Source organism: Syngnathoides biaculeatus, chromosome 10 (genome assembly GCF_019802595.1).
Source record: "Syngnathoides biaculeatus isolate LvHL_M chromosome 10, ASM1980259v1, whole genome shotgun sequence".
NCBI classification, from domain to species: Eukaryota; Metazoa; Chordata; class Actinopteri; order Syngnathiformes; family Syngnathidae; genus Syngnathoides; species Syngnathoides biaculeatus.
The window spans coordinates 10,508,523-10,520,066 of record NC_084649.1 but is presented as its reverse complement, the minus strand read 5'-3'; the positions used below and the strand labels follow the sequence as shown (position 1 = coordinate 10,520,066).

At 39.9% G+C, this 11,544-nt stretch overlaps 1 protein-coding gene across 4 annotated transcripts in view; it reads right to left on the bottom strand.

The window, feature by feature from the left end:
- Nucleotides 1-4,393: 4,393 nt before the first annotated feature.
- The window catches only part of LOC133507482 (vitamin D3 receptor B), a 42,106-nt gene continuing 34,955 nt past the window's right edge, over nucleotides 4,394-11,544 (bottom strand). For all 4 annotated transcript variants that reach the window (XM_061832541.1, XM_061832544.1, XM_061832543.1 and 1 more), the window contains exon 10: nucleotides 4,394-10,493. In XM_061832541.1, coding sequence (XP_061688525.1) covers nucleotides 10,240-10,493 — 254 coding nt within the window. In that variant the 3' untranslated portion in view covers nucleotides 4,394-10,239. The remainder of the gene's footprint in view (nucleotides 10,494-11,544) is intronic.

Sequence of the window (11,544 nt, the reverse complement as noted above, 5' to 3'; positions counted from 1 at the left end):
GGCGTGACAATTAACTGTCGAGCTAGGACTGGATTTCTCTGATAACCTTTTATTTGTTCCTCCTGTACACGACTCCACGTGTAATCTCACTCTTTACACGGCGTGCCAGAGAGATGAGCTCAAATCTCATCCGGCATATTGTACACATGTCAGAAGTGTCTTGATACGAGCCGTCATTTTGTGTGTTTGCATGTGCCACCACAACTTTGTGGTCACGATGTCCGCGAGCGCCTAACTGATGCAAACTGCTCCTGTCCGGCCTGTCAGAGGTCATCAGGTCAGTGATGGGTTGTTTGACTCATTGGAAGCGAGACACTGCCCTCACGTGGCATATGGGTAAACTGCACATTTTAAAGCCTTTTTCTTGACTGCTTCCCTTCCTTGGCAGTAGGCAAAGCTTCACGAGCCCCACTCCATTCTTTAAACCGGCCCACCGAGCATTGACATGATCAAGAGTCTTGTATTATTATTCATTTAACTATTGTTTTTTTTTCAAACGGACTCATCAAAATTGTTTAGCGATTTTCTTTTCCATTGATCTAATTCTTCTCCTTTTCCGTTCAGCTTGTCCCGATTAGGGGTTGCCACCGAGCGTCATTTTTTTTCCATCTAAGCATATCTTGTCCATCTTCCTCACTAACACCCACAGTCTTCACGTCCTCCCTCACCACATCCATCAACCTTTTCTTTGGTCTTCCTCTCACTCTTTTGCCTGGCAGCTCCATCCTCAGCACCCTTCTACCAATATACTCACTCGCTCGCCTCTGGACATGTCAAAACCATCAAAGTCTGCTCTTTCGAACCTTGTCTCCAAAACATCCAACTTTGGCTGTCCATCTAATGAGCTAATTTTTAAACCTATCCAACCTGAATTTGACAAAGAAATTGAACTTAAGAAACTTGTAAGGTACTTTGATTCAGTTAGTTCAAAATCTTTTGATATTACACAATGTGCCAAAATGGTCCCTACTTTCAATGAAAACGTAGTTGATAAATACTTCCTCTACTTTGAGAAAGTTGCTGAAAACCTCAAGTGGCCTAAAGAGCCATGGACTATGCTATTGCAAATCGTCTTAAAGGGTAAAGCTCAGGATCCGTGTTCGGCCCTTTCTGTTGAGCAAAGTTCTGACTAAGATTTTGTCAAAACGACCCTACTTGAAGCTTATGAGTTAGTACCCGAAGCGTACAGTCAGAAATTCAGAAGAACTAAAAAAAAAAGGGACAACGAGAGCTTTGTAGAGTTTTCTAGGGAAAAGGAAACTTTGCTTGATAGGTGGTGTAGTTCAATCTAATTAAATGTGTAAATTAATTCATTGTAAATAAAATTAAGAATATTTCTGCAATTTAAAAGTTTAAATTATAATTAAATTACGTACCTATAAATGGCACAAAAATTAGGATGAATTCGGTATTTATAAATTCAAAATATCAGACACATATTTTACCTTTTTATTAAACCTCATCTACAGATGGCTTGCCCTCCCTCCTGGGGCATCAAGCAAATGAAAGTGACCAAGGTCAATTTCTATTCTCCTCCATGTACTTTATCTGTCCGTTTTAGAAATAAACTGTGAAAGGGAAACACTATTGTAAATCAATTCCTCTGAAATGATTTGTTTGATTCACCTCATGTCGCAAAAAATGTGTACTGGTTCTGAACTTTTCCAACACGGCATCTCTAAAATTTTGCCTGTATTTTATATGAAAAGATGACTCCAGATTGCATACTTTTAAATTACTCAAAGGGGTAAAACTACTATAACACAGAAAGAGCTTTTGGATAATCATTTCACATTGACATCAGTGCTATCATACATCATTTGTATTATTTTGCTCCCTCATCCAATGAGACTTAAAAGAACAAACAAAAAAGGAAGTTGATTGATGACGCATTCGGAATGGCTGAATTGTCATCAATTTCAATTCCAACCAAGGGTGACGGGAGCTTGCGTCTTTCCGACCAGAGCCCACCCTGGTCTGCTCACCAGAAAGTTGTGGAAGAGCTCATGGAGGATGGACAACTGTTTTCAAGCCGTCACTGAGCAGGTTTTGAACACGCTGCCAGCATGGAAGTCTGGCGAACGAACCGTTATAACATCAGTGACTCAAATAGAACACGTTTAAATATTTAAATTGAATCTCGGCTCCTGCATGGGAGTTGTCTGAGTATTCGGGCTTTCTCCCACACACCAAAAACATGTTGGGTTCATTCAATTTCCCATGGCAGATTTTCTGCTTGAGACCACAAACGAGTTGAGATGGATGATACACATGCCAAGAATTGCATTTGATTTTTGTTTTTGGTATCCTGTGTAGTGCAGTGACTCCTCAAAAACACATCTTTTGGTTAGCTTTTAGACAAAGGACTTTGTGAAAGAATTATGATGAATATTTCAATACTGCATACTGCTTATATGTTTGTGACATTTGTTTGGTAGTGTGGCGTGAGATTTTTATCATGTAAAATACGTGGTTTGGCTCAATCAAGGTTGGGAAACACTAATGTAGTGGACAGTCCATCAAAGACTTCACACAGAAAGCAGACTGCACTGTACAAGTGTTTATTTTTGATTTGCAAAACATCAGACAAAATAATGTTACATAAACACCAATTTATAATAGAAAAGAGATCTTTGAAGGGGGGAAAAAGAGACAAGATAAAATTACAATTACAATAAAATGTAGGTGATTTCAAATTTTCTAACTAAGCCATACGCGACCTTTTCCTTAGGCCGCTTGTGCCAAGTAGATTCAATCAGGACACGTGCATTATATAAGATTACATTAAGTGCTTTTGTTGGTTTAGGCAGTTTAATTGAATGTGGCATAATTTGGCTTCACAATGCAAGATTAGAATTCTGTGACAAATTCTCAAGTACTATGTCATGAATCAGAATTTCTCCCAGTCACACATGAAGCTGGGGAACTGCAGTAAAAAGATCATATGGCACACAGCTCAGGGTAATCGCCATGGCAACAATGTTACTTTGTTTATAAAAATTCAAAATTTCATTCAGTGTTCACCTGAAGCAGTTTGACATGAGTACAAAAAGTGATCTCTCTCCAATGAGTACCACTTAGCTTCTATTTCGGGGTCGGTGGGGGGGAGACAATGTGGGATGAGGGGGACAACACTTCGGACCATGCCCACATTATGTAGTGTCACTAACTTTGTCATGCTTTAAAGGTTAAAAAAAAAAAAAAAAGCATTGCATGTACTGTGTACTAAAGATGTGGCCTCTCCTAATTCCCTATGTCGGACCGAAGATGGCCCAGGAATGAAACAGGTGAGGGAGTCGAGTTCACAACAGAAGATTTGAGAAGAAAGAGGAGGGAAGGAAACGATCGAGTTGAAACAATGCATATACGTAGTACCAAGAGGAGCTAACACACCTTCTTACGGCTCCATCAGCCATTTAAATCTTTCTGGATACTTCTCTGGCAAACTACATCACCTCCGCAAAAAGGGCCTCTTCCTGAGTTTGCCTGAACAGTCTACATTGGCTTTAAAAAGTCTACACACCCTGCCAAAATAACATGTGATTCCTCTCCAGCTTTCAACGTGAACCCCGTACCATGTAATGGGGGAGGGACTAATCGGTAGATTGCCCCATGAAGGACACCGCCAGTACTTGCCAGAAATTCTTGCAACACCTTTAAACATCACGCGCTTGCATACGTTTTCAGTCTTGTGTTACAACTGGGCACGCGGTAGTGCACAGAACCGACAGTTCTCATTCAAACTTGTCTCGAATAGGACTCAGTGCACACCCGCTGCTGCCAGCATTTCAAAAATTTTCCTGACAAGAATTTCCATGGCATTAGATTCATTGGAACACAGTGAAGACAGTCGTTTGTCAAGTAGAGAAAATACGGCACAACAGTGATTTTTTTAGGAGAACTGGACATCTGTACTGAATTGATGAAAAGAGAAAAAAGCATTGAAAGAGCTAATGGGATTTCTGGCAGATCATGGCTATGTCCTACATGAGACAACAACTCCCATATTCTTCACAAGGGTTTCCTTCGATGAGAAAAATGAATCCAATCATTATCTGTAAAACTGCCGCATATACCTGACTGACTTTGGGCAAGAGACAGGTACACACGAGACTGATAGCAAGCCAATCAGAGGGCAATGGGGGAAAAAAAGGTGTGTGTGCGTAATATCAATTTCAAAGTCTTCGGATTAAATACGGTAACATTTCTTTAAAAAAACATTTTTGTTAAATTTCATAAAAATCTTGCTTTTTTTTTTAAAGGAGTGTGTAGACATTTTTTTGAATCCACTCTACATGTACTGTACATGCCAAGGACAATGTCGCAGAGAAGAGTGGAGCTTATTTCTAGCTACTGTGAGCCCCACTGTTGCAGGCACAAGATTGAATAAAAACACTCCTGGTATTTTGTGCGTTGAGAAAAATAAAGGCAATGCTTAGTATGAGAAGAAAACTCTACAATGACAAACAAACAAAATAAAACTACAACTTCATTAGCTGGACTCTCCCAAAATCTGAGATATCACTGAGGTAATCATTGAAGTATGACTCATTAGACAGCAATAAATACCAACATGAATACAAATATTACAAAAGTAAGAACCAAAGCAAATGCTAAAGCAAAAAAAAAAAAAAAAAAAAAATTGAGCTAAAAGAGGTAGTTTTTTTGTTGTTTTTTTTGTTAGGTTGACTATGGTGTACATCCATTGTGGACGCTCCTCGTCTTAAGAACTACATTAAGTTGAATCCATTACAATCCCTGTCGTAAAGGCGGGAACGAAAAGTCAAGAACATTTGGGCGGGGAGGGGGACAGCTATAATACGGGCTTTATGGACAGGATTTGTAATGGCAACAGAGTCATACGAACAAACTTTTGAAAGAGCAAAAATTGAACTGTAAAGCTTGCTGGTGATAGTGTACCATGACGTGTATAGTACAAGGTATTATGTGACATCGCCAGTGTTGAGTAAAGCGCTAATCTCAACGAAGACGGACGCATGTCATCTGTGGTGGATCTCCATTGCAGTAGGATTTACAAGGTCCAGTATTCCAACAACCACAAGTTTAAAAAAAAAAAGGTTTGGAGCAGCTTTCTATGGTAAAAACAAACAAACGGGAAAACCTTGCGTTGATATGATATGTACAATGTGTCGTAATAATGAACGCCAACTTCTACATCACTTTCATCATCAAGAACTTTCCCCTTCAGCTCAGAAATCCTCACTGAAGAACTCTGACCATGTTCTTGTGTGGTAGGAAGTCTCCCCGTGGCACTTACACATTCCCCAAAATTCCCTACTAGGATTAGACATACACAAATCTACAAAGAAATATTAGGGCCACAATGAAAAGAAAATCAACAGTAACAAGTCCCAAAGAGCGCGCAACAGTGTGAAACCAGGAGCCGTTGCCTTGCATTTCTCTGGACACCTGCGATTGCTCATAGAATTAACAATTGTTGAAAACACACAACAACTAAAATTACAACTGTTTTCGCAACAACCTTTTACTTGTGATAAGACTGTTCACATAAAATTATCACTTTTTCCTCAAAAACAACTTTATTCTCACAGTACTTTTTTTTTTTTTTTTGCTTTTCGGTGTTGCCCTAATATCCCTCTGTACAGATCAACACTGCATTTGTATCTATCTGAAATTAAAACAGAACACCACCAGAACAAGAAGCTACGCAGAGAAGTACATGTTTAGAAAACCGGCAATACACCAGTTACCTGTCCTGACACATGACACACACGAGTGGTACTGCCTAAAGACGCTCGCTCAGTCGTCACGTTTGTGGACAAGGACATGCCTTGTATGTTTGCATACTGTACTGGATAATTATCAATGAAACTCTAGAAGGAAAAACCGAACCATAGATACATCAACGGGGAAACATCAAGTATCATGTTCCCCATCTGCTCAGATTGGCACAAGTTAGACTAAATCCACAGTGACGGAGAACGGTCCTGCTGGTGAGTAAGTTTAGGCTGCACAGCTTAAAGCGACGATGCTCTCGCACGAGGAAGCGAGGAGCAACACGATGAATCCAAGAGTCGCCCTGAGATGATATCACTGGAAGCATAATAAGATCTGGCACAGGAAGCCTGCATAGCCAATCACAGAAACCACTTTTGCAGATGTTAAATATTGTTTGTGAAGAAATAATGCTCCGGTAAAATGCAGCCGAGGGGGGCTCCCGTGAAAATAGCCAACACTTGACAGGAAAGGGACTTAATGCGCTCATTTGACCGATCAACCAAAGAAAGTCGGTCGACCGATATTTGAGACGTGCATGCGACATGCTTAAATCTTTAAATACATCCGATCATCTAATGTACACCTTCTTACAATTATACATCACTCATTTTTATAGGTTCTCGACAGGAAGTGCACGTTCACATTCGGAACGGAACATCAGCAACTGTCACTAAATGGTTAAACAAAAGCATGTCGCCCAACAAACCAGAAGTCATCATTCAGAGCAATCAAATAAAACACTGGCCTCATAAGTACTGAATCTTTAAGGGGTCCGTGAGCCATCACAGCTTTCGTGCTGGGCTTCTCAAGAAAGCAGTCCGCTGACGACAGCAGGCCACAGCAGGTTTAACAAGTGGAAGTCGGTCTCCTCCTAAAGCATTGGAACGGCAAGATCAATTCCTTTGTTTTCGTTGTAGACTGAAGACACTTGGGTTTCACATCAAAAGATCAATATGACACCAAAGTTCAGATTTACATCTTTTATTTCATGGTATTTACATTGAAAACTCAGGACTTAGCACCTTTTGATCGAAGCCACAAACTTATTAAGTGAACAAAAATATTGCACCAGACATTATTAAACCATCGTAATGTGAATAACATTTAATATTTGGTTACGTGACCCTTACTTGCAATGATTGAATCAAGCCTGCGACCCAGTGAATTCCCTAAATTGTCGTGTTCTCCATTTAAAATGCTTTTCCAGGTCTTTACTACAACCTCTTTTAGTTCTCGTTTGTTTCTGCAGGTTCCTCACATCAGTCTCCTCATCAAGAGGTAAAATGCATGCTCTATTGGGTTATGGTCCGGGGGTTAACATGGCCAGTCTAAGACCGTCCACTTTTTCTCCCAGATGAAGTCTTTGTTGTGTTGGCAGACTGTTTTGAGTCATTGTCTTGCTGCGTGATGAAGCTTCTCCTGATTCGTTCGTATGCATTTTTCTGTAAATTGCCAGACAAAATGTTTTTGTCGACTTCTGCTCCTCCCATTATTATCTAAATCATAAATAAAGACTGGTGAGGCCATTCCAGAAGCAACCATGCAAGCCCAAGCCATGACATCACCACCACCGTGCTTCACTGATAAGCTTTCTTTCGGCACACTTAGTAAGGCCTTTCCAACAGTTTGGTAGAGGTTCATCTTGGTCTAAACAGTCCAAAACCATTTGTGCTGTGTTTCGTCATCTCTGTACTTTGTAAAATCCAATGTGTGATTGTTTTTGCTGATGAGTGGTTTGCATCTTGTGTTATGCCCTCTATATTTCTTCTTCCCAACTCGACTCTGAAGAGTGGATTGTGAAACCTTCACCCCTGGCCCATGGACGTTGGCAGTGATGTGACTGACTTCAGAGCTCTCAACATTTCTGTCATGAACTGCAGTTGATACCTTTGGCTTTCAGTACACCAGAAGGTTCTTTCGTTTTCTGGAAATTCCAAATTGTTATATTGGCTACGCCCAAGGGTTGTGCAATCACTGTGACTGATTTTCCCTCTTTGCACAGCCTAAAAATGGTTTGTCTTTCTCCCATAGACTGCTCTCTGGTCTTCATGTTTGGTTATAGCAAATGCACTTTTCACAAGTGAAACCCAAAGCCAAAAACAAACACTATCTTATGTTTAAACAATCTAAAAGACAAAACCCGAAAAACTACAAAAAGCAATCAGTCAAATGTTCCAATCTTTTTGGTCACTTGAAAAGTAGGTGGCTTTAAATAAAAGGTGCTTTGTCCCAAGTTATTTAACATATCTAGATGTAAATACCATGAAATAAAAGCAGGAATTCTGAACTTTTGTGTCACATTCATTTTTTGATCTGAAACACAAATGTCTTAAGTATTCAAAAAAACAAAGGAAGTGACCTTGCCGTTCCAATACTTTTGGAGGGGACTGTACATCAACTGACCAAATACTAACTCCTTAGCAGTGTTGAACGCCAAATTATCCTAGTTTAATATAATCAAAGTCAGTCATTCCAAAACTAACGACAAGCAAGAGTTAATCAGCTGATTAAAACAATAATCAGAGCCAATATTCAATATCGTGTAGTTCTTTTAAACGTCTGTTTAAATATTCTTTAGAATTCTCCTGTATTTATATGTACATCTCTTACTCTTCACCACATTTGCCTTACACTGATACAAAGTCATTTTTCTTTACATTATATATCCTAAATGGAATAAAGAGTAAGTTAGAATATTAATTATTCAAAATATTTTTTTTGTAAAATTATAACTTTAATGTGGGGGAAAGGGAGAATCGTATTACAATTTAATTGTAGCTAATGAGGCTTTTCCTTACAACATTAGGGCTTAATTCTTGTAATATTCCACCTTTTTTTTTTCACTCTAGCGTGCAACTTCAAGAAGACAATGTTTTTTTTAATTAATTTGTAATAAATTCTTTTTTTTCTCTATGAGCCTTACATTAACATCTCAGTATGACAACCTCTTTTCTTATTTACCGCTTACAATTAGTCAATTTCCCAGAATTTTTCTTTTTTTCCACCCTTGCATCACTGGGGCCTTGCTAGATCTAACCAGCTGTCTTAATATTGTTAATATGGATATATATTTCATAGATCCAACTTCAAAACTTTGATCAAAATTGTTATGACTAATTAATAGTGAGACATGTAATTCCACTTATGTCCAATAAGTACGAGCTAGACTGTACTTATTGCATATCTGGTCACCTAAAAGTTTACATATCACATACTGTATAACTGTCTTTTGACAATACATCCACTAGGGGGCTGCACATCATGCATGAGCCATCTGGAGGGGCCAAGGAAGGAGGTGCCCTCCAACCTCAGCCCCCCAGATGTTCTAGAAAATTCCCTTCCCAGTCTGAAACCAAAGGGTGAGATATGTGGGGATGTGTGAAGTGGGTTGCAAAGCTCAAGGTCCACTGAGCTCGAGGAACAAGTGGAACTGTTTTAGAAAGATGAAGTTACATCAAAAATAAAAATCTGGAAGAATTACATCCATTCCAATGCCATTTCCAAGTAAGTTATGAAGCTATATATTAAAAGTCAGGTCTCTTACTTGAGCCTTAATTCACTATTCCAGTTAGATTTGGCATTTAGCCCTTTAAAATCTGTGATATATAGTATATAGGCTTGAGTAAATGGTGATACAACAGTGCTTAGGATACACATGGTAGCAATTAGCTATTTACATGAAATAAACTAAATCATGGGAAGCTTTAGACTAAAAAGCAACAAGCCATAATCTTGGCTCGGTTTGATTGACAGTTTGCAGTTAAAAAAAAAAAAAATAGTAGCGAACACATTTAGTGGCTGATTCTCACTTCCAAAAACCAGGAAAATCAAAATCCAATCTGCTAAATTACAAACTACACCCTGCAATCTAAGCCTAAATACTGACCGTTTTCCTTCATGGGCTGTGAGGCTAGTCAGAAAAAAAACACAAAAAACTTTTAGCATGTCGCGCGGCTGTATGCCAAAGAGCAGCAAGATGGTTTTCTGAGACGGCGGAGGACCAACACCTTTGGTGAGAGATGAACGGTTGGTATAAATAACCATATACTGTACTGCCTTGGAGAGAAGCAGATGACCATTAAAATAATTTATGAAGTAATGCAGAGGCACTGATTTTATCAAATAAAACATTGACCATACTGTATCTAAAGCATCCACAGAGGTGATAGAAATATAAAACAACCCCGGTAAAAAAAGAGGTAGCTCAACGGAATGGCTAAATGAATAACTGTGTTTGTTGGTGTGTACTGTTTACGTACACAAAATGTCCAGGCATATGAAGCAGCGTTGATTTAAATAGACAAATAACACTGTAAAGAGGCAGAAGTATGCTTAGCTTAAGTTATACTGAATGTCGTTCCCTTGTTTACTGTCGTTTAAACACCTGCTTGCTCTCCATGTAGACATTTGACGTCCAACGACACGGACGTCCTCAACAACTCCCTTCCTCCTTTATACGCACGTAAGACTCGCCTGCCCTTAGGAGACCTCGCTGCCAAACACCTCCAGCACCAGCGGGGTGAGCTGCATGCTGTGCTCAGGCTGGAAGGAGAGCGAGCGGTACTGTTTGGAGTGCTCCTCGTTGAGGCTGCGCAGGTCGGCCAGTTTCTGGATCATCTTGGCGTACAACAGGCTTCCTCCGGGGTGGTTGAGCTGGATGTAGGCCTGCAGGGTTTCTGACAGGCGGTCTTGAAGGGCTTCGATCCGTGCGTGGTCCTGCACACCTGGCCGGTCTGTGGGGGGAATGGCAGGGTTGGTGTTTTGAAATATTGGATACTTGGATATTGACCGTTACAAATCATGTTTGGCTACAGTTTGGTTTTATTATGGAAACAACTGTCAACTGGCAGTAAGTTACATGTTGAAAGTATGCTGGTGGAGTGATTTTTGATCAGTGGGAGGCAGCACATGCTTGCAATTTCAATGAGTTAGTGCTGTATGTTCTCACTTGCATAACTAAACATATAATGTACACATTATGATGCTTGGAATAACTTGAGAAGGCATGAGACCCTTCTGGGTTCTTAGATTTGCATTCACGTTTTAAATAATTACAATTTGACAACCATGCTAAATTTATTTGCTCACTCAATCCTTTGGGTGGCCACTGCTAAACCCAAACCTTTAACTCTTTCAAGAGGTTTTGAAGTCTAGCTAGTAAGTCACTCCATGACCCTAATATATTTCTTCTTGAGCAGCTTCTTTGCTCCCTTGGAAACGTGTTTTGCGTCACTAGCTGGGTTACATGCAAATCTTTTTGTCATTCCAACTGAACTGTTTTTACACAAACAGATACTTTTTACACAAAGGGCCAGTCGTTTAAATGCATAACATTTGCTAATCTGTTCTCTTTGAACCCTTGTATGAGACTGCTCAGCTAGCGCACTGATCTGCCAAACTGTTCCGTTCTGTGGTCTGTGCGGCTTCGCAGACTTAATTTGTAGTATATTTCCTGCTTGCTCTGACTGCCGACAGTGTAAGTGAAAGCTTGAGGCCACAGCTTTCTCGCGCTGAACACAAGCCTTCCTAACAAAGGGACCGCTGTGCAATGTATTGTGACTTTGCCTTTGGTTTCAGCAGCTGCTTCCGGCAGGGTGCCTCATGCTTGCTGTATTGCAAATGTGCTGTAACAAATGTATGGGAAATGTACAGTACAGTGGAACATTGGAGTTCGAACGCCTCGGTGCTTGTACAAATCACTGTTCAACCCCCCCAAAAAAATTTGTGTAAAAAATGCCTCGGTTTTCAACCCAATTCTCAGTGTCCGAACACGCGGGCAAAGCT